Raw genomic sequence first — 25,889 nt, 5'->3', positions numbered from 1 at the left:
CATAATTACAAAGCCCAGAGTAATCAATCATGTTTTAATATATATTTGATACACAGCAGTGTGTGTGTGTGTGTGTGTGTGTGTGTGTGTGTGTGTGTGTGTGTGTGTAAAGTTATGTGGAGAGGCCTTAATTGAGAATGAGGATGTATAAGGTTTTGATAGAAAGCTGAAATGTCCTAATGTGCTTCTTAATATATGAGTATGTGCCTGTGAGTGCCTTACCTCATGTGCCTGTGAGTGCCTCACCAATGTGTGTGTTTTTTTGCCCTCTTCTGGGAAAGAACAGACTTCTGATTGATCTTGTTAGTTAGTTTAACCATTTTCCAAGAACAGACTATTCAGTGACACCTGGATTCTTGATGCTAATGAATGAAAATTGTCTTGTGGTATTGACTGCGCAGTCCTCATTTCCTCAGGCCTACCCTCGTGAGTGGGCCATAGATGAAGCCTCATGTTCAACTGGCACTCACCCCAGTCAATACAGCCTTGTTTGTGACTCTGACCGAGGTGAGTTAAATGGCCCCCTGATTTAGAGAGAAAAGACTGAACTTCAGTCTTTAGAATGAGAATCAAAATCTTATTCACTTAGAACAGATGTACAAGGATTTTTTATTGATGTCGCTGTTAAGAAAAATAACGAATATACAATAGACAACAACACGCTCAAAATAAGTAGAATAGATGTGCAGTGACGAATATGTGTGTTTGCAACATATATAAATAGGTGACCAACAAAAAAATGTCTTAGTAAGTTGCTATAAGCCATTAGGACAGCTTCAACTGTACTGGCTGGATTCTTCCAAATGATATTACCTTATTTTTGGTGTTTTGATGATGGCGGTGGAGAGCTCTGTCTAACGCTTTGGTTTAAAATCCCCCACAGATGTTCATTTGGACTGAAATCTGGTGACTGTGAAGGCCTTAGCATATTATTTACATAGTTTTTATACTCGTCTAACCATTCAGTGACTGCGTGTGCCTAATGGATGGAGGCACTGTCATCCTAGAGGAAACCGCTCCCATCAGTAGAGACATGCTTCTTCATAGTTGATCAGTACAAATAACTTTGTATTGATTTTCAGTGATGCTTCATTCTAAGGGGAAAAGTGGAACCAAACCACACCAGTAAATCCCTCCCACAGCATAACTGATCCATTGGATCCCCTCATTGTAGGAGCCAGGAGTCATTCAGGCCTGTACCATTCTCTTTGGTGTACACATGCACTCGCCCACTTGCCAAGAATATAGTGAAGGATGACTTGTCTGAGCATTTCACTTTTCTCACATTTCTATAGTGCAGTGCTTCTGATTTTCATACTGTTCTTGCTGACATAGTCTGATTACAACCTGCAATGCCATATTGAGTCACCTGAGGGACAGTTGCACTTCTGTTGTTTGCACTAATGCAGAACACATCACTGTCAGTGAATCCGTGCTATGACCACAATTTTCAACCCTATTTTCTGATGTCTTTCCCATAGGTTTAAATGCAGATGTTCCTACAAAAACTCTAGCCAGTTAACCAGTTTTTGGGACTGCTTCTGCCATCCCCAAAACTGAACCCTAGATCTTTATCTCTTGCCATCTTGATATAAAGTCAAGGTCAACTGCACCTGCTCAGCATTGTGTACATGCCACAGATCATCAGAAAACTGTTAACTGCTTAATTATATCATGCAGTACACCTAAGTCCCACAAAGTTGGGAGCATGAAATTGTCCAAAATCTCTTGGTCTGCTGAAGTATTAAGAGTTCCTTTCACTGGAACTAAGGGGCCGAGCCCAACTCCTGAAAAGCAATCTTACACCATAATCCCCCCTCCACCAAACTTTACACTTGGCACAATGCAGTCAGACAAGTACCGTCTCCTGGCAACCACGAAACTCAGAGTCATCCATCTGATTGCCAGATGGACAAGTGTGATTCATCACTCCAGAGAACATGTCTCCACTGCTCTAGAGTCCACTGGCGGCACTTTACACCACTGCATTCGACACTTTGCATTGTGCTTGGTGATGTAAGGCTTGGATGCAGCTGCTTGGCCTTGGAAACTCATTCCATGAAGCTCTCTACGCTGCTCTTGAGTTAATCTGAAGACCACATGAAGTTTGGAGGTCTGCAGAAAGTTGGTGACCTCTGCTCACTATGTGCATCAGCATCCGCTGACCCCACGCTGTCATTTTACGTGGTCTATCACTTCGTGGCTGAGTTGCTGTCGTTCCCAATCGCTTCCACTTTGTTATAATCCCACTGACAGTTGACTGTGGAATATTTAGTAGCGAGGAAATTACACGACTGGACTTGTTGCACAGGTGGCGTCCGATCATGATACCATGCTGGAATTCACTGAGCTCCTGAGAGCGACCCATTTTTATACACCTGTGGCCATGAAAGTGATTGGAACGCCTAAATTCAATGATTTGGATGGGTGAGTGAAAACTTTTGGAAATACAGTGTATCTGTAGATATGTGAATGTAAGTGGATATGAATAATATAAAGTTGCATTATAAATGAGGGCTATATGGGATAGCACTGTAAGTATAGATATATTATAAATTTATAGACATTTAAATATGTAAATCTAAAGATGTGGTTTGTACAGTTAAAGATGTGCAGTTGTTGCATAAACTAACATAAATACCAGAAATATATAGATGTGATATCAGACCAGCAGTATGTGGATCTCTACCAATAGGGCACAGATGTCCGCTCTGCATGTATGTAACTAAAAGACGGGTTTGGTTTCAGCATACAGGCATACAGTGGATCACTTATCATTGATCTGTAAGTACATCAGGCATTTAACTCAGGTAATGTGATCTCAGGACTATATGGATTTTAGCTATTAGATCCATTCAGTACTTGTCCCATCTGTGGCTGTGACAGAGATTTTTGTCCCATGTATTTTCCTTCAAATGACCCATTGTATCAACCACGCAGTTCAATCATAGAATATAGATACTTTTCCAGGGCATAAGACAGACAGCAGTTCAATCCTGTCTGCAGTGTTATGTAACATAAAGCCTGTTGTCAGCGATCTCCAGTTGAAGACTGGACGGGACAGTGAAGATCACAGCAAAATTAAATATTGATAAAAAATTTTACTTAGCATATCGACGGCGTTTGAAAAACACTGGCATCTCAGATACTTTCAGTTATCATGGCTTTTTAAAGGGATCTCTGAGATTAGTCGTTCCGTTAAGATGAGAAAGAAGCTTTGGAGGACTGGCTTGATTTGCTGTGAAAAGGCAAAAAAAGGAAGTTCAACCAAATTCAACCAATCCTTGCAATATTTTCAAGGGATCACGATTTTTGCATTATTTACGCATTAATGTGTAAACCCTTGATTTGGCAATGGATATTTCAGTTAAAGACAGGGCACATGAGTTGCCAGATGTTTTATATGAAAGCAGGATGGAAACTGTTACAACATTGTTATGGATCACAAATGAAAAAGGACAACTGACTCCCACTTTTTACGATAAAACTTCCATCTTGATTCCAACTTGATTTTCTGTTTTTTATGAACAACTTTTCACTTCACTGATTTGTGCAAACAACGTTACATGCTGCATTAAGTCAGAGAGCACTTTATTTTACAACTTTTCATCATCTTTCCTCAATATTGGACTGGTGACTATTTTGTTTACACTTACTTTTGTTTCATCATTTCAGTGTAAAATATTAAAAGTTATTTTCTTCAAGACTTGTGTTGTAGTACTTTTTACTTTTTATTGTTGTCTGTATGGCTGCAACAAACGACTAATCTGATAGTCGAATAATCGTCCGATTGCTGAAACGAATAATCGATTATTCGGATTATGAATCACTACATTACCAAAATAACTTTTATGTAGCTATTAGCTTTTTAATTTAGGTTGAGGTTGTTTATGCATTTCCTAGCTAACAATGAAGACAATAAAGATGAATAACATTCAAGAACGCATAAAAAAGTGATAGGAAAATAAAACTCTAATGTATTTTTCCTGTCAAAATTTATAACCAAGGTTGTGCAAAGTAGCAGCGCTGAAATAATAAAACTAAATCCGTTTTTCTTTAATAAAGTAAATACAATTTTTAATGTTAATTTAATCAGTGCAGTCTGTGCGTTCTGCGGTCTGTCTACATTTTGCTGCAACTAAATTTTTGTCGCAGGTCTTTAGTGAAACGGAGGAAAGCCAGTACCTCTCCAGGCTCCAGTGAGAGTCTTCCTCTCAGAGCAGAGGAAGTGGCGAATGTAACCAGCCCTGTGTCTGTAACAATAACCAAAAGTGACTGTGAGATCCTGTTGGGTCTGATTACTCCTCTCAGCTCAGGCTATTAAAGTGAGTATCTCTTCCAGAAGCTACAGACATCTATAAACCTCTCTGTTTGGCTAACCATATTAGCGTCCAACACTAGTCCATTCCCTCACACCCTGCCCAGCGTAATGGAACCCTAATGCTCCCTCTGCCCGTTCGTTTTACAGCAGCACGTTAAGTTGTACAGTGAACCAAAGCAGATTTTTGGACTATAGAGAATAGGTTTGAATACATCTATGAATTTAAAAGGCTTGTCTTTTGATGCTCAAGATTACATGCCAACTTTAACTGTTTGGATTAAAAAAATATTATGTAATATAGAAAAAGCTCATCATAGATTTAATCATCATTACATATAATGTGTTTCTCTCTCTGCGTTGTCTTAGTCTTTCTTCATTTCATTTGAAATTGACTTTCCTCAGTAATTGGAGTATCAGGGGCACCTAAAATGGGCAGAGCATTAGAGGTTGTCCATGTGAAGATGAAGCTATGTGTTCTGATTCCATTAGGAGTGAGAGTGCTATTAGAAAATTAAAACATCAAGTTAACTGTGTTAGGAATATGACGGATAACTACGAAAAGTGAGAGATCGCATTTGTCTGCGTCTTTGTATGTGTGTTTGTATGTGTGTTTGTATGTGTGTTTGTATGTGTGTTTGTATGTGTGTTTGTATGTGTGTTTGCACGCCTTCATTAGGAGGGTATTGTCCCAGATTTAGCTGATGTGAAATGTTGCTTTAGCAGGGATATGCTGGATGTATAATAAGAGAGGACTGCCTGTTCTTTGAGTCACGCTAATTGAATTTGAGCGGACTAATTAGATGGTGTAATTGGAAAGCGATTTCAAGAGATTAATTAGCACTGTCAGTGAAGGAGCTTCTTAATTTGAAAATGAGGACTTCCTGTTCCATATTTATGAGATTAAATATAAGAATCTATGTCTTCTAATGTGACATCTCACACAGTAAACATCAACTGGCTTCCAAATGTGTGAGTTAATAGCTTTGAAATGCTTCCCCATCTCTCTCTCTCTCTCTCTCTCTCTCTCTCTCTGACTTCTGTATTAGTCACTTTTGTTTAATTTACTTTGACTTCTTACTGTAATAACTATTGCCTTTAATACCCGTGATAGCTCTGCACAAGACATTTTACTTGACTGAAAACATGACGTGTTGGATGTACTTGATTCAGTCGCATGCATCTTCTACATGAATAAATTGCATCAACATAGTTTTATCTTTCTATTGAGGGGGAACCAGGATTGGTTGGCACAGCTTTCACACTCTATCATATGTTCCAGGCATACCATATATTAAGGGTATCCTAAATAGCAGCGAATGAAAGGTAAACATCTTAGCTAGAGGAAACACTTTCAGAAAAATAGTGTTAGTGTTTAGTGTGAATTAGTGCATTCGTGACTAAACATGGTGTTGGTTGGCCCATGTTATGGGGTGGTTGGTATAACATTAACAGTTTAGTTTCAGATAATGAATCAACAAATATGTAACAAAAAGTCGTATATTTTCATGTTGTCTCTCTGCAAACCATTTTTATTATGTACATACTTAGGTAGACATTTCAAACGTTTGAACAATGAAAAGTTATCCCCACTATAGCAGATTCTAACATTCAGAGCTCTTTGATGTTCCTCATTTTTGTTATATTTTATGTTAACATTTCATTTGAGAGGTCTCCCTACTGGTCTATACCTTAACACCATGCCAACTAACACGTCTCAGTTACTTACTTTTGGCATTAATTGGGTTGAAATATTAATATTATATATTAATTGGGTAATATATTTTGTTCATGTGAAAATAATATACACTGAATCATGTATTAATGCATTTATGTATTTTCAGTGAAGATGTATAATGCAACAGGATCTGTAGTTTCTTTTCTTTGTGCCTACTGACCTCATCTATGTCTTCAGATCATATTTGATCTGACTTTATTGAGCAGTTTAGCATTTTAGTAGGTCAATGCTAAAGGCCAGAAGAATGGCAATGGAAGAGTTGTATTGATTTGACTACATAATGAGCAAGGTATGATGTTATTTAATAATAATGGTAGCGGTAGCTCGGCTAGTGAGCCTGCCAACATCTACACATCAGTGGCACCATTAAAGGATGGGCAGGGGAAATGAGGGGGCTGGGGAGGCCACCATGATAAAACCTTGGTGGGTGGTGTATGCATAATGGGCTACATAACATGCTTGCATCTCTTATATTACATTAGGTACTAGGGCTGTCAACAGATATTTTGAATTCAATTATATAATCGCATTGTAAAAAAAAACAGACATTCGGTTGTCCATCCATCCATCCATCCATCCATCCATCCATCCATCCATCCATTTTCTAAGCCGCTTCTCCGTCAGGGTCGCGGGGGGGTGCTGGAGCCTATCCCAGCAGTCTTCGGGCGGAAGGCAGGATACACCCTGGACAGGTCGCCAGTCCATCGCAGGACATTCGGTTGTGAAAATTAATATTCCATTATGAAAAAAAGCAACCTTACCACGGCGAGTTCTCCCAAAGGCCCGAGCAGCTGCACTGAATGCATTGTATGGTGGACAGAAGTCACACAACGTCACTTTCTTGATTAAAAATCACACGTAGGTCCGTCTGAAACAGGCAATTAATTCAGCCATAGCCGTATGGTATTGGTATTGATGGTAGCGTTCACAACTCAGCTCGGCCACAGAGAGAGTGATTTGTACTCAGAACAGTCTGAACAGCCCCATTTGGAAATACTTCAGAGCAATACTTATAGATCAGTACACAGCAAAACTGTGGAAGCTCGGAAAAAAGTTGTTTTAGCACCATTCCAGCACTAGCATCCGATTCAGTGCCATTTCAGGTTCATATTCCCACTGATAATTCATTGATTCCTGAAGGGGAACAGGAATTTGAGGGGGGACTTGATCTGATGCAGCACACTTGTTGTACTGGTTTGCTCTCGTATGGCCATAATGCACATAAATGTATATTCCAATGGTTTGAACCATTTTAGAAGGAATAATCGAACATCATTTTTTGGTCAATTTTCACACCCGTAATGCACCTGAGATAATTAATAACATTTAACTGCAAAATAAGAAACCAAAGTATATAATGAGTTTTATATACTAAAATAGCATAATAGAATTCCAGAAATTCAGTTGTGGCTCTTACTTCTAGTGTGCTACTCAAAGATATAAAAAAAATTTGGAAAAATTGACAAATTTTTGGGGGCGCCGCTGCTATATGTTCCAATGTCTCTCTGCAAAGTCCAATCAGGTAGAAGGAAAACCAACTGCTACATGAAATACAATAATGTAATTAAGTTATAGTGCATTCATATAATACATATGGTTTGGAGACTGTGGCTCTGTCTAAAAGACAGGAGGCTGAGCTGGAGGTGGCGGAGATGAAGATGCTGAGATTTTCGTTGGGAGTGACAAGGATGGACAAGATTAGAAACGAGCAGATCAGAGGGACAGTGAAGGTGGAGCAGTTTGGAGATAAAGCCAGAGAGGCCAGGTTGAGATGGTTTGGACATGTGTTGAGGAGGAATAGTGGATATATTGGGCAAAGAATGTTGGAGATGGAGCTGCCGGGTAGAAGGAGAAGAAGTAGACCTCAGAGAAGGTTTATGGATGTAGTGAAGGTGGACATGGAGACGGTTGGTGTGAAAGTAGAGGAGGCAGTGGATGGGGCAAGATGGAGGCAGATGATCCGCTGTGGAGACCCCTAAAGGGAGCAGCCGGAAGAAGAAGAAGAAGGAGACATTCATATAATACATACATTCAGTTTGTCAATGCAGATGTTGATGGATGTTTATTTGTGTCAGGCTTGCCCAGTTGGAATTACATTTACACTCTGCAGCACACCTCACAATGTGCCAGACAACAATTACGCGCTCTCCCTGTGTAGTAAGCAGAATATGAGCGAGACGTTAGAGAAGAGGGTTCTTCATTCATTTGTTCTCTAGCACAATCAAGCTATTTTGCACTTAGTCTGGTGGACAATCTTGAAGCTTGTACCAGCACTGTTTATCTCATTTTAGCATTTATAGCATACTGTGAACTTGTTTCATTTCTGGATTGGCAGACGTTTATTACCTATATGCAGTCACCATTTTAGTTATCACAACAGCTATTTGTGTCATGTAAGGTTAGTCTGGCAGGGGCCACTACAATACTTACCTGGCAGGGGCGATACCATGATCACAAAGGTGGTTCACCCAGGGTGAGGCTCTGCCATTGCACTTGAGTGGTGCTGACCCTTGTGAATTCCTCAAAATCGGGAATCTTGACTGCATAATTTCTGGTAGTGGGGGACTCCGTTCGCGCTCTCCCCTGAAAAGAATAAAATTTGGGGCAGTCATGGGCTGGAGGTTAGGGAACCAGCCTCATGACCGGAAGGTCGCTGGTTTGATCCCAAGAGCCGACAGCACATGACTGAGGTGTCCTTGAGCAAGACTCCTAACCCCCAACTGCTCCCCGGGCACTGCGGATTGGGCTGCCCACCGCTCTGGGCAAGTGTGTTCACTGCCCCCTAGTGTGTGTGTGTGTGTGCGCGCTCACTAGAGTGTATGTAGTGTGTCACTGCATTGATGGGTTAAATGCGGAGGTGAAATTTCCCAGTTGTGGGACTAATAAGGGTCACTTAATCTAAAGTAAATGTGATCATTTAAATCACGTGTTGCCAGAAACCACCACTTCATTTCCCTGTTTTCCTTACAGTAGTACTAAGAGCTTCTGTCACTGGGCTCAATGTAATTTAGCTAAACTGTGAGATTCATCACCTCTCTTCAGCTCCCAGCTCTGACACACTGTCACACAACTAGCAGTGCTATGACACTCTGTAACTATTACGGAGTAACTTTATGCTAATTTGACCAATTAGTTCATTTTGGAGGCAGGGGGCAAATGCTGAAATCTATTTTTGGGATTTGCTGTACAAGTAGAGAGAGGAATCATTGAAGACAAACTGCATCTGCAAACTTTAGATATGTGTCTTTTTCTCTTATGACTCTTATTGTTTTATGAATGCATGCTGACTGTATTAGTTCACAGTTATGAAACAAAATGAGCTAAACCAGCTAAACATTTACACAATCATATTTCAAAGATTGTCTACACTTATCATATGACTGTTGACGTAAGCTTGTTAAACTGTAGACTGCATCGTCTAAGAGTCTAGTGGGTTTAGTTGCTCAACGTGACCAAGAACCACCTACTGTATCAGGAAAGGGTAATTTGGCTAACAGGCAAAGTAACCTACCACGGACCTACTGATCCTAATATCACAGGAATTATCACTTGGAATTAATGATATCCTATGTCCAATTCCAAGACATAGTTACCAGATTGAACTTTTTTCAAAATTAGCAAGCATGACTTGCCTGGAACGGCTCATTGTTGCCACAGTGCACAGAGTGGGCTTCATAAAGTGTGTTGTGTGATGGACAGATTAAAAAAACAGTTTGCAGATATGTGTATACACAGTAGTGCAGATATCTAGTCAGAATGGATGGAATGAAATCTGTAGCGTAGGGCGGAGGTGTCCGAGGCTTAGACTTATAGTTTTAAGTCCCTAATGGTGCCTTTCCGGCCTCTTCTAAGTCTAAACATAGGTGACATCATCAGTGTTGCGGACGTAGAGGGCAAGAGACCTAGACAGCTCTAATTTTAGAAGTGTGCATTTAAGGCAGACTTGTGCGACGTGCAGGTTGTGTGTGTGCACATTATGGTCAAAGTCATTTTCTTTGATGAGTCAATTTGTTTGTGTACAGACGCACAAGCATTAAACGGCTCGATCGCAAGTTAACACACAAATGCTTTTGTACTGCTTGCGTATCTCTTTCTCTGCCATGTTCAGATAGCTGTAAACAAAACTGTCCACTTTGATTGGGCTTTGCCTCCATCTCAAAGAATTTTTAGAATGAGGCTGCCATACTGACCAGGCATGTAGGGCCAGTGCCGAGGGCCTCTGACTGCCAGGGTCCTTGGGGAACGTCAAACCACAACATCCAAGGTGGCTCAAAGACCCAGGACATTCCACTACAGCCCACATCCTGCCTCTATATTTCAAATAATTGACCCCTTAAAATCCCAAGCTTATTACATACTAAGCCTTATTATTCATTAACTATAAGGACTGACCTATTCTTAAGTCATAGAATAGAATAGAATAGAATAGAATAGAATAGAATAGAATAGAATAGAATTCAACTTTACTGTCATTGCGTATGTCGCAGGTACAAAGCAACGAAATGCAGTTTGCATCCATCCAGAAGTGCTTAGCAGAAATATAAATATGTATGTTACAATGTACAGTAAGTACAGTATATACAGGTTAAAAATATGAGGGGGTATAGACATGAAGGGGGTTATACAGGTTATAAACAAGAATGTACAGGTTATAAATATGAAGGGGTATAAAGTACTATGAACTATGAATAAATATGAAGGGTTATAAAGTACTATGAACAGGTTATAAATATGAAGGGGGATAAGTATGTACTTATGAACAGGTAGAGTATTTACACAGTATATACAATAATGGGCAGTATATACAACAGATGTAAGTTCTGGTAAGTGGTGCTGAGGGGTGTTTAAGTCTGTGTGTTATTGGTGTGTTTTTAATACAGATTATATACAGAAGTATATAATAAAACTTTTAAAAGCCCCTTTCACACCAACAATGTGTAGAAATATAACGGGCAAGAAATAATAGGCTATTGCACATCTAAACAGTGGTTTTGTTTGTTTAAATGCACATAAAGAATTAATAAAGCTATTTAATAAAGTTATTTTCAGGTCTATTGTGTGTGTGTGTGTTATTGTCAGAGGGTATGGGGGTGTGCTTGTAAATCCACTTTGACCTGTATTTGAATGAAAAGATCCATCCATCCATCCATCCATCCATCCATCCATCCATCCATCCATCATCTTCCGCTTCTCCGGGGTTCGGGTTCGGGCAACATCCTAAGCAATGAGGCCCAGACCTCCCTTTCCCCAGCCACTTCCACTAGCTCCCTGGGAGGGATTCCGAGGCGCTCCCAGGCCAGCTGGGCGATATAGTCACGCGTGTCCTGGGTCTTCCCCGGGGTCTCCTCCCCAGTGGACTTGCCTGTGACACCTCCCGAGGGAGGCGTCCAGGAGGCATCCTAACAAGATGCCCGAACCACCTCAACTGGCTCCTCTCGACGTGGAGAAGCAGCAGCTCTACTCCGAGTCCCTCCTGGATGACCAAACTTCTCACCCTATCTCTAAGGGAGAGTCCAGACACCCTGCGGAGGAAACTCATTTCGGCCGCTTGTATTCGCGATCTCGTTCTTTCGGTCATTACCCAAAGCTCATGACCATAGGTGACGGTGGGAAGATCGACCAGTAAAGAGAGCCTTGCCTTATGTGCTGGAGCCTATCCCAGCAGTCTTCAGGTGGAAGGCAGGATACACCCTGGACAGGTCGCCAGTCCATCGCAGGGCAGACAGACAGACACAGACAGTCACTCACACATTCACACCTAGGGGCAATTTAGCATGTCCAATTGGCCTGACTGCATGTCTTTGGACTGTGGGAGGAAACTGGGGAACCCGGAGGAAACCCACACAGACACAGGGAGAACATGCAAACTCCGCACAGAGAGGACGTCTTAAACTATTAAAACTTAAAATACTGAAGAAACCTCTAGACACTTTATGAGCAAGGATGGGTTGAGGCATGCTACTTTGCAAAAAAAAGTGTCAGCAAATAATTTCTCAATCAGCAATTGTTATTTATTTCACCCTCCTCAGTGAATAATGACATTAAACATTCAGGGCTCTTGAGAAATATCTGTGTTTAACAGGCAAGGCCAAAAAATAAAAACTGAAAACATGGGCTCAGGAATACTTTGACAAAGTGCTGACAAAGTGCTGTTTTTCACTGCATCTACACATTCAGGTTCAGACTGTATTATGCACAGTGAATGCCATATCCAATACAATCCGAAAAAGCCACCAATTTCTCGGGGCTTCTTTGGCCTGATGTCCTGCCCGTCTCCTATTGAACATGTGGCACATTATGAAGTGCCAAATACAGCAAGGAACACTTATAAAAATGAGCTCAGTCAGTTTTCTCTCATTGATCTTGCTTAGCAAATGCAGCGCAAGTCAGTTAAACTGAGTCAGCTGAGTTGTTTCAACGAAATTAAATAATTTTCAGTTATCAGGTTCAGGTACTTCTCAAGTGCTTGTTTGGTCAGTGTAATCTTGTTGAATAAAACTTAACATCTTTTCCCACTGGCTCCTGGCACAGGCTACCGTACATGGTCTTGCTTGTTTTACTCACCCTCTTGGTGTTGTCTTTGCCCTGGCCTACCTTCCATTTGCGCGTGTATCTTTCTTAAACTCCACAGTTAACAGACTAGCAACATTGTTGGCAGTACATATAAATGATACTGACTAACGTGAACTTGAGTTGTCGAGTTAAATAAATGCACCTATATCCATTTCACTGAACATATTAATTGAACCGTTCGAGCTTTTTAAACCTAGTCCACTTTAGCAGGTTATCTTAAAGTCACAAAAGCAGACTGATTTGAAACAACATAATAGTGTTGAGTGAATCACAATCAAAATGGTTCAGTAAGAATGCCCTAGAACGTTCCTGTAGGACAGCGTACTCTGAACTGAGCAACAGAATTCAGTAAAATTCTGTTCAGTTTAGTTACCAATTCACTGATCTATTTATGCCCACCCTACACTGATGTTCTCATAGACTCCTAGTTATTCCTAATACCAATATTACTGCTATTATATTAGTAATATAATCACTTGTAGGTAGTTTGACCAGAGGAGGATGGGTCCCCCCTGGTGAGCCTGGTTCCTCCCAAGGTTTCTTCCTCAGTTCTGAGGGAGTTTTTCCTTGCCACTGTTGCCCCTGGCTTGCCCACCGGGGGGTTTCTGTACATTCTTACACTCCTGTTGAAACTTCGTCTTTTCTGAAATTCTGTAAAGCTGCTTTGTGACAACATCCGTTATAAAAACCGCTACAAATAAATTTGATTTGATTTATTAAATTCGTGTTGACCAGATAATGTTGGAATTGCCTAATGTTGGTGCATATGAGTCAGTTATTGTTATCTCAATAATACTAGTAAATTATATCTAACACAAGACAGTTTAATGGAAATTGTTGACATAACTGGATTATGTCAATCCAATAACTTCATAAAGGCAAAGCTTTAAATATGTCCATTTAAAACAGGTCAAATAGAATTTATTTTTTTGTATTTTTTATTTGTATTTTACACACCGTCCCGGCTTATTTTTAATTGGTTTACATTTTTCATTATACAAGTCATCATAAAGGAATAAATTTTCATCCAACTCAAATCCAACAAAAACATTTCCACGTATGAGCACAAAGGTGATATTGACAGTTTGGAACGAATCTGTTAGCTATGACTGGCTGTGTTTACCTGCAGATCTTTGCCAGTCCGATTGAATAGTGTAGTGGTTGGTTGGTGTAGTGGGTAACACCTCTGCCTTGTAGACTGGGGTTCAATCCCCACCTGGGTAAGCACCCTACACTATACCAATAAGAGTCCTTGGGCAAGACTCCTAACACCACCTTGGCCTACCTGTATAAAAATGATCAAATTGTAAGTCGCTCTGGATAAGAGCGTCAGCCAAATGCCATAAATGTAAATGAATACAGTCAGATTACAGACTCAGACTGAGGTGTTTACTGTCTCTCAGTTCAACAGGCTCATGAAAATCTTCGTTTACATGCTCGCTACAAGTAATCCGACGCAAAGTGACGCGCATGCGTGGAGCAGCACTGAGAGTAAACGTTACCATGACAGCGAACATCACGTGAGGTCCAGTCAGAGTGAGAGGAGTTTCCAGCAGTCCGCTTGTGTTTTTAATTGGTTTAAACTGATGTCAGACTCAGAAAAACGCCCTTCACCTGTCCTTATAAAGGAAGCGGCGAGAGGAAGACGTCGTGCTCTGAGACACATAAGCCGGCCGTCCGTCCCACCGCCGTCTTTTAAAGCTCAGGGTATAAAGCTCGTCTCCTCTGTAGACCAGTTTCTGCTCCGCCGTGCTGAACGGTATAAACCTCTCGCTGTGACGCGCCGCGCATGCGCAGAACGTTCTTACACCTTCCGATAGGGAACGCAATCGGATTCAGGCGTTTACACGGCTATTATTCTAATATTTAACAGGTTATTTAGAGGTTTTCCCAAAGGATTGGCTATCCTTTGGTGAAGAGAACAGAATGTGAGTGTCGCATTAACAAGTGAAATCAAAAGATTAAAAAAAGAAAAAACACGGAAATGCGGTTCGATTGCTGGGAGTGCAATCTATGAACAAAGGCTAGTACTTCTCAAATGCTGGTTATTGTGAGTTTAGCATATTCACATTTTCAATGTTATTTTCAGTGGCACAATATTTCTACCACAGAAAGAATTCTGTTAACAATGACACGTTTGTTTGCTGGAAGGCATTTAAATACATGCAGTACAAAAGAACAAAAATGTCTTTCTTTGGGCACCAAGACTGCACACTCTGCGTGGCTCTATCTCCATGAATGTTTTCTGCACTGCATCAAAAGTGTATTTGAGCGATAGCTCAAGGGGCAGTCGTGGAGGTTAGGGATCTGGCCCTGTGACCGGAAGGTTGCCGGTTCGATCCCCAGGGCTGACAGTCCATGACTGAGGTGTCCTTGAGCAAGACACCTAACCCCCAACTGCTCCCCGGGCGCCGTGGATAGGGCTGCCCACCGCTCCGGGCAAGTGTGCTCACTGCCCCCTAGTGTGTGTGTTCACTAGTGTGTATGTGGTGTTTCACTTCACGGATGGGTTAAATGCAGAGGTGGAATTTCCCCAGTTGTGGGATCAGAAAAGTATCACTTAACTTAACTTAGCTCAAGCTTACAGCATAGATGATGCCAAACAACACGGCACATGCATTGCTGTCAGTTGCACACTCATTAAGGACTTCCACACATTCAATTACAATCATGTGGTGGTTGGAGAGGATTCTCATCCCCCCTGATGACAAACCCTGCCAGTGTACACCTCTCAAGCTCCGTTTCAGCTTCCTTCTTGTGAGAAACCTAATAAAAGAGAAGATATTTACTACAAAGTTATTTTGATGGAGCAGCGGTCTAGGCATTGACCCCATCATCAGGAGATTGCCAGTTCAATCCACGGCTGAAGAGAGAGCAGTTGGCCTATCTCTGGGAAGGCGATGCGTGCACTGTGCGGCATCCCCCCTTCACCCCCTTCATGCAGTTTAACATAGTTTAACATAGCAGTTTAATGATGTGAATAATATGAAACCAGAAAGCGAAGGTGTGCTGCATTTGAATGCTGCTGCTACACCTAAAAACATGTTTTTATTTGATAGGCAACTAAGGTTTCTTTTATACTTTAAAATGGCAGTTTGGTTAAATAGCAAATAATGTCAGTTATGTCACACCTTGGGATAATGCAAAGTACTGAAAATGAGCTACTGTCTTCACTTTGTGCATAAATGAAAGTTCAAAGTTTGCCATTCCTATTTAAACATACATGCAAATGTTCACATAGCTGTCGTGAGGTCACGTGACATCAAAACGTCCGGCTTGAAGTAAAAATATCATTTCAATAAAATGATTTCTTTTAAGTTTTTTTAAGTTCTGGAGAATGTTATTTGCTTTTGGGCAAACGGAATAAAACGGGTTTTAACTGGAATTCATGATTTTCAATTACACCAGCATAAAAATACACTTTAAATAAAAGGCATGGCGGTTTCACTTTTTTCAGTGTGCTTAATTTTCTTGTTTTTCGTGGTAACGTCTTTAATTTGGCCTCATTCCAGTTTGAACTTCTTTCCACCGCATTAGATCGCGTTACAGTGGCTTTGTTTACATGGAAAGATTTTTTGCCAATCTGACTGAATGTAAGACTATTCGGATCGAGGTGTTTACATGGGCGTATTCTATTCCGATTGAGCTATTAGTCGGATTACTAACGGATTATTAGGCTGCATGTAAACGTGGCTACTGAGAAATGATGCAAATAAAGTGACGCCACTCTTTGTGACTGCAATTTCTTGATTTAAAAACAGCCCCTTTTCGTGTGTTCGCAGGAACTTCTACTATATCACGCTGCTACGGGACCCCGTGTCGCGTTACCTCAGCGAATGGAAGCACGTGCAGCGTGGCGCCACGTGGAAGACTGCGCTCCACATGTGCGACGGTCGCCCGCCCACACCCGCCGAGCTGCCCGCCTGCTACAGTAGCGAGGACTGGACCGGGGTGTCCCTGGTTGACTTCATGGCCTGTCAGTCCAACCTGGCCAACAACCGGCAAACGCGCATGCTGGCCGACCTGAGCCTAGTGGGCTGCTACAACCTGTCGTCTATGAGCGAGGGCCTGCGGGCCGAGCTGCTGCTGGACAGCGCCAAGCGCAACCTGCGGCGCATGGCCTTCTTCGGCCTGACGGAGTTCCAGCGCAAGACGCAGTTTCTGTTCGAGAGGACGTTCGGCCTGCGCTTCATCGCGCCCTTCACGCAGATCAACAGCACGCGCGCCGCAGGCGTGGCCGTGGACCCGGCCGTGCGCCTCCACATCGAGGGGCTCAACGCGCTGGACGTGCAGCTGTACGAGTACGCGCGCGAGCTCTTCCTGCGGCGCGTGCAGCACTGCCACCAGCAGGAGAGGCGCAGGGAGAGAGCGAGGAGAAAAGAGCAGCGCAGGAGGATGAGGGAGCACAGGGCCTCGCAGCTCAGGCAGTGGGGAGGGGAGGAAGAGGAGGGTAGTGAGGAAGAGGGGAATGACAGGATCATGGGTGTTACGGAGGACTACAGCAGTCAGGTGGTGCGGTGGTGAACCTGCACCTCTCTCTCTGTCTCCCTCCTGTTTCCAGCTGGCCCTCGTTCACTCGCTCAGTGCCCACAACGGTTCACTTGTTAACATTCACTGTTCATGTAGTGTTTGCTGTGGAGTGGAAATGACAGATTTATTGCCGTGAATTCAAACAACAGGGCAAAAAAAAACAAACAAACAACAAACACAACAAAGTGCACTCTTTTCTTATAGCTAGCACTTTTGACCTCACCATTTCCCCCATGGGGAATTCACTCCAGGACTGTATTACCTCAAGTAAAGTTTGTTGTTCCATCAGTCTTTCAAAATGCCTGTGTAAGGACACAAATGCTCTGCTATGCTGGTGATGTTGTGCCGAAGAAAGAAGAAGCCAATGCATGCAGGGCAGATTTTCGCCATAGAATGTAATGTACAGAATGCATTCCAGGGATGTTTTCACTCACAAAACTAAATTAAAACATGCAAAAAAAAAAAAAAAAGCACCAACCAGCTGTAATCGAGACTTCTGCGTGTTTCCCAAAATCCAAAATATACATCGGCTTCTGTTTACACATGAGCCCTACCGGCTATACACCTCGGTGTTTCACTCTCGTGCAGGTGTCGTCCTAACTTTACTGGGATTTTGACTCCAGCTTGTGTTCACACTGAACACCTTTCCCATTCAACTACTGTTAAAGCGCCTATCGCTGCAGTCTGGAGAAAATCTCTCCATTTTTGTCGATTTTCAATGTTTCACATAGTCTGAAAATGCCTGTTGGCCTTTACATTGTGTCAAAATGATGAATGGACCAAAAGAAATGGCCCAAAATTACTTGGAAAACATTCTGGTTCCATTGACTTACATTAAAAGTAAAGTAGGTTTTTTCTCTTTTCCTGTAAAGTCACCATTTTGGAGATACAAGGTTTGGTTCTGACAGCAGAGATATGTAAAGGGGGCTTTTCCCAGTTGTAGCCCTTTAACAGCAGTTGATTGGGATGTACGTGTTCACGTTAGCCATCTCAAGACATGAAATCCTTAGCATGAAGGGTCAACACCTCTTCAATCTTTAATCATGTACTCCTGCTAATGTATCCTTACTGTTAACCTTACTGTAAAAACAAAAACAGAAACATTTCACTTTGCCAGTGGTGCTGTGTTGCTTTTTCAGTGGTCATGCACACTCAAAGGGGCAGTTTCTTGTTGCTTCTCTTTAGCAGTGTCACAACGATCATACAAAAGACACCAAATGTTGCTTTCCGTTTACCAAAACTGAAAACGTGACTGTAAATACAACAGACGCCGATACATTATTCAGTTTTTATACAACTTTACTAGTACTGGTCATCAATCTGCCTAGGATTTTGACTTCATCTTGGGGTCACACTTAACCCTTTCTCATTTATTTATAGTTAAATACCCCTGTAAACACATAGGTGTGATGACAAAGGGCTCATGGTAACCCCGTGGAGAGGCAAGGGACTGAGTGAACGTGAATCATTGCGATCTAATGAAATATCATTTTATGTTACTGACATTTCTTTTCAAATCTTTTCAAGCCGAACAAAAGTTGTGGACAAAGCTAACAAAAAAACCATCATAGGATAATGCACAACAGTTCTGACTGTAAAACCCCCTTGTCCCTGGTTCCCCTCATCCTAAGGGGGGCCACTTGGATGTAATGCTGGTAGTGTGCACTCCTGAATCATGAGATGAAGTAGGCGAGGGTGTGTTCAAATCAGTATTCATATGCAGGGGTCTCTCTTTCTCTTCATCTCTCCGTCTCATTCTCAGAAGTTTATTCATCTTTATTTATCTTGCACTCCACCTCTGTCTTGCTCTTTGATGAGCACTGCACCCAGGAGGTCTGTTACAGCGCTGTTGCACGAGCACTGTTGGTGTTTTCATTTATTGAGACAAAGGGAGAAAGAGTTTAATGTACTTGTTTATGAAATAGCTTAACCGTCCCCAGCCCCTGCTGCTGTATTGTAGCTCTCCGAAGAAATGGAATGTCTTTGTAATGGAACAGATACGACTTGGTATTGACACATTAAAGATTGATGTTATCAATTTGATAACACAGTCATACACTTTTTTTTTTTAACAGAACAAATGGAAATGATGTATATACTATGTTACCATCTCTGATTTCACTGGACTAGATTAATGAACCAGGAATAGGCCTGAACATATCATCACTAACATGTCTACTTGAATTTTTATTTTTTTATGTTAAATTGTTCTCCTGGGATTGTAAAACACTGACATTGTAAGCCTTACAGGAGGAAAAATGAAGTGGAAGAATTGTGAATGATTTGGGTCAGTGATGTCGTCACTGCAAATTGCTGTAAATTGCTGTTATCTAAGTGTACTTAATGACTAAAATAAAAAAAAAACACATAAATCCACATTAATTATAACTAGATACATCTTAGTACATCTTAGTCAATACCCATTCTACCGCATAATTGTATTTCTTTGTTCTCCACTGAATAAACACAAAGATGACAAACTATGCATGGATCTTTTCCCATTGCCCCAGTAGCTGCCATTGAAATCTGCCTGATAATAATTGAAAAGGTAAACTTAAGAACAAATGCCTCATTGATTATATATGAGTTTAGTGTTTCATTCACATTAATGATGTAGATACGTAATATTGCTCCAGCTCAAAGGCCCTTTTAAGCTTCTTGCATCTTAGTGAAGTTTGGTTGTCCTGACCACAGTTGCATGAAAGTATTTGGATAGATCTGACTATGGGAACAAACCTAAAGATGTACAGGCTACACATGGACGAATAAGTATAGCAGTGGTTGGGATAGCGTAGTGTAGTGGTTAACACCTCTGCCTTCTACACTGTAGACTGGGGTTCAATCCCCACCTGGGCAAACACCCTACACTATTCCAATAAGAGTCCTTGGGCAAGACTCCTAACACCACCTTGGCCTACCTGTGTAAAATGATCAAATTGTAAGTCACTCTGGATAAGAGCGTCAGCCAAATGCCAGAAATGTAAATGTAGTAACACCTCTGCCTTTCATGCTGTAGATTGGGGTTCTATTACACACCTGGGCAGGGACCCTGTGCTACTGATATATTTTTAAAAATCTGTACAGTTAAATTCTTGAAGTGTAAACAACACATTGTAGAGAAACGTACTGACTGTGGTGATGACAGGAGCCAGAGGTTGTGATGCCCACAACACAAATTGTAGATTTTATTTACTATAAAAAAATTTTTTTTAATGAAATTATGATGATAAATGGTAAATATGAAAAACAGTTCTTTGGGCACTGATATGCTTTACAACACCGTGCATGTACCTCTTTCTTTAAAAAGAAACGAGTTTTAGGCCCCAATTATCTCAGAACTGTTATAAAACACTGAGGCATGGGGCTCCATATGTGCAACCATTTCATGTATATCCAAAAATCTCGGGACACTGTGCAAATTGTAAGAAATTGTAAGTAGAAGCAGAATGCAATGATGTGCAAATCATTTAAACTCTATATTTATTTGAAAATGGTACAAAGAAAACCTTTCAAATGTTGAAACTGAGAAATCGAATTGCTTTTTGGAAAATATAAGTGTAAAGTTAGAAATATTAAAGTTATGATAAAGTTAGGAAATGCTAAAATGAAACACCTGGTGGAACTCACAATTAATTAGGTTACTTGGCAACAGGAATGTAACAGTTTCAGAACATGGGAACGGGTTCACCATTATGTGAAAGACTAAATAGTGCAATAATTCAAGAATATTGATTCTCAGTGTAAAATATCAAATCCTAGGGGATTTCATAATCTATAGTACATCATATCATTAAAAGATTCAGAGAATCCGGTGAAACCTCTGTATGGAAGGGACACAGCCGGAAAAACAATATTGGATGGTCCTGATCTTCAGGCCCTCATGTGGCATGGTGCATGGGCTGCTGTGTCTATGAGTGCAAGTTAAACTCTTACATGAAGAAACCATCTACAAACAGGAAGAGAGTCCTGTGGTCTGACGAATCAAAATTTGGAAATCATGGCCTCACGTCTTCCGGACTAAAGAGGAGAGGGACCATCCAACTTGTTATCAGTGCACAGCTCAAAAGCTGATATCTGTGATGGTATAGTGCAGATGGTATGGGTGACTTGCTCAACTGTGAAGGCACCATAAATGCTGAATGATATATAGGTATTCCAGCAAGAATGAGAAAACCCATTTGCACTCACTCGAATCATCGTGAAGTGTTTCGAGAGGCTTGTCATGAGGCACATTAAAGACCAGCTTCCTCCTTCACTGGACCCACTGCAATTTGCATATTGCCCCAACCGCTCAACAGATGACGTCATCTCTACCACACTCCACCTGGCTCTCACCCACCTGGACAATAAAGACACCTATGTCAGAATGCTGTTCATATACTTCAGTTCAGCATTCAACACCATCATCCCTCAGCAGCTGATTGGAAAACTGAGCCTGCTGGGACTGAACGCCTCCCTCTGTAACTGGGTCCTGGATTTCCTGACTGAGAGACCTCAGTTAGTCAGGATAGGTAAGAACATCTCCAGCACCACCACACTGAGCACCGGTGCCCCTCTGGGCTGTGAGCTCAGTCCACTGCTGTTCACTCTACTGACTCACGACTGTACCGCAAAGTACATCTCAAATCACATCATCAAGTTCGCTGATGACACGACTGTGGTGGGTCTGATCAGCGAGAACGATGAGTCAGCGTACAGAGAGGAGGTACAGCAGCTAACAGACTGGTGCGGAGCCAACAACCTGTTTCTGAATGTAGAAAAAACTAAGGAGATGAATATCATCAGGAACATCAGGTTCCTTGGTGTCCACATCACCTGGTCCCTCAACACCAACTCTATAGAAAAGAGAGCCCAGCAGCACCTCTGCTTCCTGCGGAGACTGAAGAAGGCTTATCTCCCCACTCCCATCCTCACCATGTTCTACAGGGGGTCTGTGGAGAGCATCATGAGCAGCTGCATCATCATCTGGTTTGGGAATTGCACCCCCTCTGACCCTAAGACCCTAGAGCGTATAGTGAGGACAGCTGAGAAGATCATCGGGGTCTCTCTCCCCTCCATCATGGACATCTACACCACATGCTGCATCCAAAAAGCCACCAGAATTGTGGATGACCCCATCCATCCTTCACACAGACTTTTTTCCACTGCTGCCGTCTGGCAGAAGGTACCGGAGCATCTGTGCCACCAGACCCCCGCAAGCGATTAGGTTTTTAAACTCATAAGGACTGATCTGAAAGCGCCCCTCACACGCATACTCTACACTCACTCACTCACACACACACACACACACACACACACACACCTCTACTTGCATTGTCTGGAACATTGCTGCTAACACTGTTTACACTGTTTACTCAGGTTTTACAACCTCAGTAACTGTTGTGTTTCTCTATGTTATCTGACTGCATAACTCATAGATCACAGCATGTTTAATATCTTTGCACCTTATTCTCAGTACCTCATGTCCAGAAATGTGTGCTGTGGTGGTGCTGCACCGTGCTGCCAGTTAACTGTGTCTAATGTCTGTTTAATTTATCTTATTTATTATAACATAGATGGAATGAGAATAAAAGCCTCTTGACTAGACTTGACTTGAAAACATTCCACTTTCAAAAGCAATTGGTGTCTTCAGATCCCAAACACTTACAGAGTGTTGCTAAAAGAAGAGGTGATGCAACACAGTGGTAAACATGCAGCTGTCCCAACTTTTCTGAAACATGCTGCTGACGTCAAATTTAAAATGGACACATTTTTTAAAAATAAAAATCAAATTTTTGTACTATTTTAAATTAAATAAAGGGTTTAAGTGATTTGCACATCATTGTATTGTTGTTATTTACATTTTGGACAGCATCTCAACATTTTTTGACACAGGGTTGTAATACCTTTCTGTGCTGTAGCTTTTAGAGGCATTAAATGCTTGAGATAGCTGGTTCCTTTCACCACTGCTGTGAAAATTTAGATTTTGTAAGTTTCTCTAGAAGAGAGAAATGTAATATGTCCCAGCAGAACATCTGTGAGGTACCTCGCACTTCCTCACAGATATTCTGCAGGCGCATAATACATGGAACCACTCTGAATGCCTTTGATTACATCTTAATGATCTATTTATGCAGAAACTTTGAAAAATTGGTGGATTTCCTTTTCAAGTGGATAATCAGCCGAGCCTGAGACAGGCATTGTAATACTGATTTTTTGTGTGTGTGAGGATGAAGCTGGTACTGCTAACAGATGATATAGTTTCTATGTCAATTTTACAGAAAGTTGCTGAAGTTCATGTGAAGGTTGGTCTAATATGTCTACCATGTTGCCGCTCTCCACTCTGTCGTGGGCTTATGTCTGTGCCTGAGGAGGAGACGGGGTCATTTATGTGAATAAGAGTCTGTTGTCTTTTATGAGTCACATTGCAGTATGCTGGACTATAATGGTGATGGTCTTACACAACTGAATTCAATGCTATGACTCATCCCCTGCTTTTCAGACTAAGGTGCATCTCACAACAAGGTGAAGGCGCTGTTGACTAATTTCAACTTTATGTGAAAGAAATAGAGAACTCTACCCCTCCCACACAGCGTACGATGGAGAAGGATATCAAAGACAGCATGCACATATTTTAGTTGTTGCCTGTTGGGTATGCCCACTTACATGCCTTTATGTATTTAGAAGAAAGTGTGTGACATAACAGGGGCCAGAAGAGGGGGCAGGTGTATGTTTATATGGAGCATCAATGCTTTCTTCACTGGTCCAATAACATTTCTGCTGTGCAAGTGCCACGTGCGCTATATTTCCAAAGGACAGTAGCATCATTGTACTAAATGTGATTTGACAAATCTGCCCACCATACCTTTTTACACACCAGCATATTTGCTTGTGTTTTTTCTGTGGCTAGAAGTTTTCCAGTGGCTAAAAGTTGATAGAAGTCAAGCTCACTGCAGGGCTGGGAGCCCAAAAAAAGTTGCACACTACCTCCCACTACCTCCCAGATATTCTGCTGTCACTGTCTAGACAGCTTGGCTGAAAAACGCATCCTTGCACAATACATGCATCACTCCACTGGCTGAACTTAGGTTTGGAGAAAGCATAAACACACACACACACACACACATTTTCCAAGCCGCTTCTCCCTCAGGGTCGCGGATGGGGGCTATCCCAGCAGTCATTGGGCGGAAGGCAGGATACACCCTGGACAGGTTGCCAGTCCATCGCAGGGCTGGGAGAAAGCAGAAAATAAAAAATAAAATATACACTTTGTAGCTAAAAAGTTGGCATACAATCAACTTCAGCAGTGCTGAAACATCTAGGAAAGAGGAAAATCAGTTTAGCTAGCCTCCAACTCATTTGGCTAGTAGTAGCTCTCCAAACTGCCGTGATCAGATAGTTCATACTACTGACTTGCTGTGCCTATGAAGAACAACTGAAGTGGTTACACATGTAGTTACTATGTGAAGATCTCGTCATGCCGTTAATCCTAACAGTGCAGGGTCAGTGTGGGCCTCGCTTTGTTTAAAACCTGAGGTTACATGATGCAAACCAGCCTACGCCAAACTTAACTACACTTCTCCTGCTACACACACGTACACGACTTTGCCTTCATGGGGATTATTTTTTAATCCTGTGTATTTTCATCTCTTGAATGTCTTACTCTTATTTATTATTCATATTACACATTGAGATAACTAAGGTGGCGAGTTAGTAATAAAAACTAGGAAAAGTATCGTATCTTAACCGGTGGTTGGTTAGTGTAGTGGTTAACACCTCTGCCTTCTACGCTGTTTACTGGGGTTCAATCCCCACCAGCGTCAGCCCCCTACACTATACCAATACCAGTCCTTGGGCAAGACTCCTAACTCCACCTTGGCCTACTTGTATAAAATGATCAAATCGTAAGTCGCTCTGGGTAAGAGCGCCAGCCAAATGCCATGAATGTAAATGTTAACTGTGACGTAATCATGACAGTGAATATGCTACAAACTAATCCTAGATAATCAGCGCTGCTATAAAAACCCGAATGGCAACGCAATCAATCGCTGTTTTACCGACTGGAAACACCCCGGATGCTCTTCTGAAGTACAGTGGCTCGTAAATAATAACGCAAAAGTAAAGCGTAGCTGCTACTTATTCTAACAGCAGTCTGCACTGACCTGTATGCAGCAAATGTACGTTGTACGTTGCTGTTTGTCAACAAAATATACACATGAATTTCACCGACTGATCGTGTGACGTTTCTCACCAGTCTGGATCAGTTCAGTAGGTTTCACACTCTAGTGGCAGTGACCTGTAAAAACTCTCAGGAGATGCAACCCACTATAAATCGGCATACAGTCTTATTGCTGCCATATAACTCGCATGGATACACACCGTCTGCTAAAATCATTTCATGGTAGACAAAAAAGAAAGAAAACGGCAGGGAAATGCTTTGTGCAGCAGAAAGTGCCAGAAAATGCTGGTTTTTGTTAAATTGGTGTTGCATCCCTGAAGATGTATTGCAGAAAACGCGCTGGCCCAAAGTGTATATTACTAACATAGTTCATAAAAAGGTTACAAGAGGAGGCTTTTCAGTCCACCTGTCAAACAAACTAAGCGCGCGCTCCGTTAGGGGGTACATCTCGCGGCAGGGGTGCTAAATTCGGCACAACACCGTAACGTAACTGCTGCACCATTTAAGGTGGAACTGGGAAATTTATAACAAGCTGCCTTCGGTTTAATCTGCGGTACAAAGTAGCACAAATC

General features: G+C 41.7%; 2 protein-coding genes and 1 non-coding gene across 3 annotated transcripts in view; 2 read left to right on the top strand and 1 right to left on the bottom strand.

The window, feature by feature from the left end:
• The window catches only part of hs6st3a (heparan sulfate 6-O-sulfotransferase 3a), a 41,877-nt gene extending 22,270 nt beyond the window's left edge, over nt 1-19,607 (top strand). Inside the window, exon 2 of the mRNA XM_017712916.2 lies at nt 16,412-19,607. Within this exon, the coding sequence (XP_017568405.1) occupies nt 16,412-17,153 (742 nt within the window). The 3' untranslated portion in view covers nt 17,154-19,607. The remainder of the gene's footprint in view (nt 1-16,411) is intronic.
• LOC108436404 (voltage-dependent L-type calcium channel subunit alpha-1D-like) overlaps nt 1-21,590 on the bottom strand; it is a 64,087-nt gene extending 42,497 nt beyond the window's left edge. Inside the window, exon 1 of the mRNA XM_037536588.1 lies at nt 21,348-21,590. Within this exon, the coding sequence (XP_037392485.1) occupies nt 21,348-21,467 (120 nt within the window). The 5' untranslated portion in view covers nt 21,468-21,590. The remainder of the gene's footprint in view (nt 1-21,347) is intronic.
• LOC119262953 lies at nt 8,479-8,642 on the top strand. The gene has a single exon (XR_005130025.1). It is a non-coding gene; the product is annotated as a U1 spliceosomal RNA (small nuclear RNA).
• Nucleotides 21,591-25,889: the final 4,299 nt, after the last annotated feature.

Source organism: Pygocentrus nattereri, chromosome 30 (assembly GCF_015220715.1).
Source record: "Pygocentrus nattereri isolate fPygNat1 chromosome 30, fPygNat1.pri, whole genome shotgun sequence".
NCBI classification, from domain to species: domain Eukaryota; kingdom Metazoa; phylum Chordata; class Actinopteri; order Characiformes; family Serrasalmidae; genus Pygocentrus; species Pygocentrus nattereri.
This window is presented reverse-complemented; position numbering and strand designations above follow the sequence as displayed.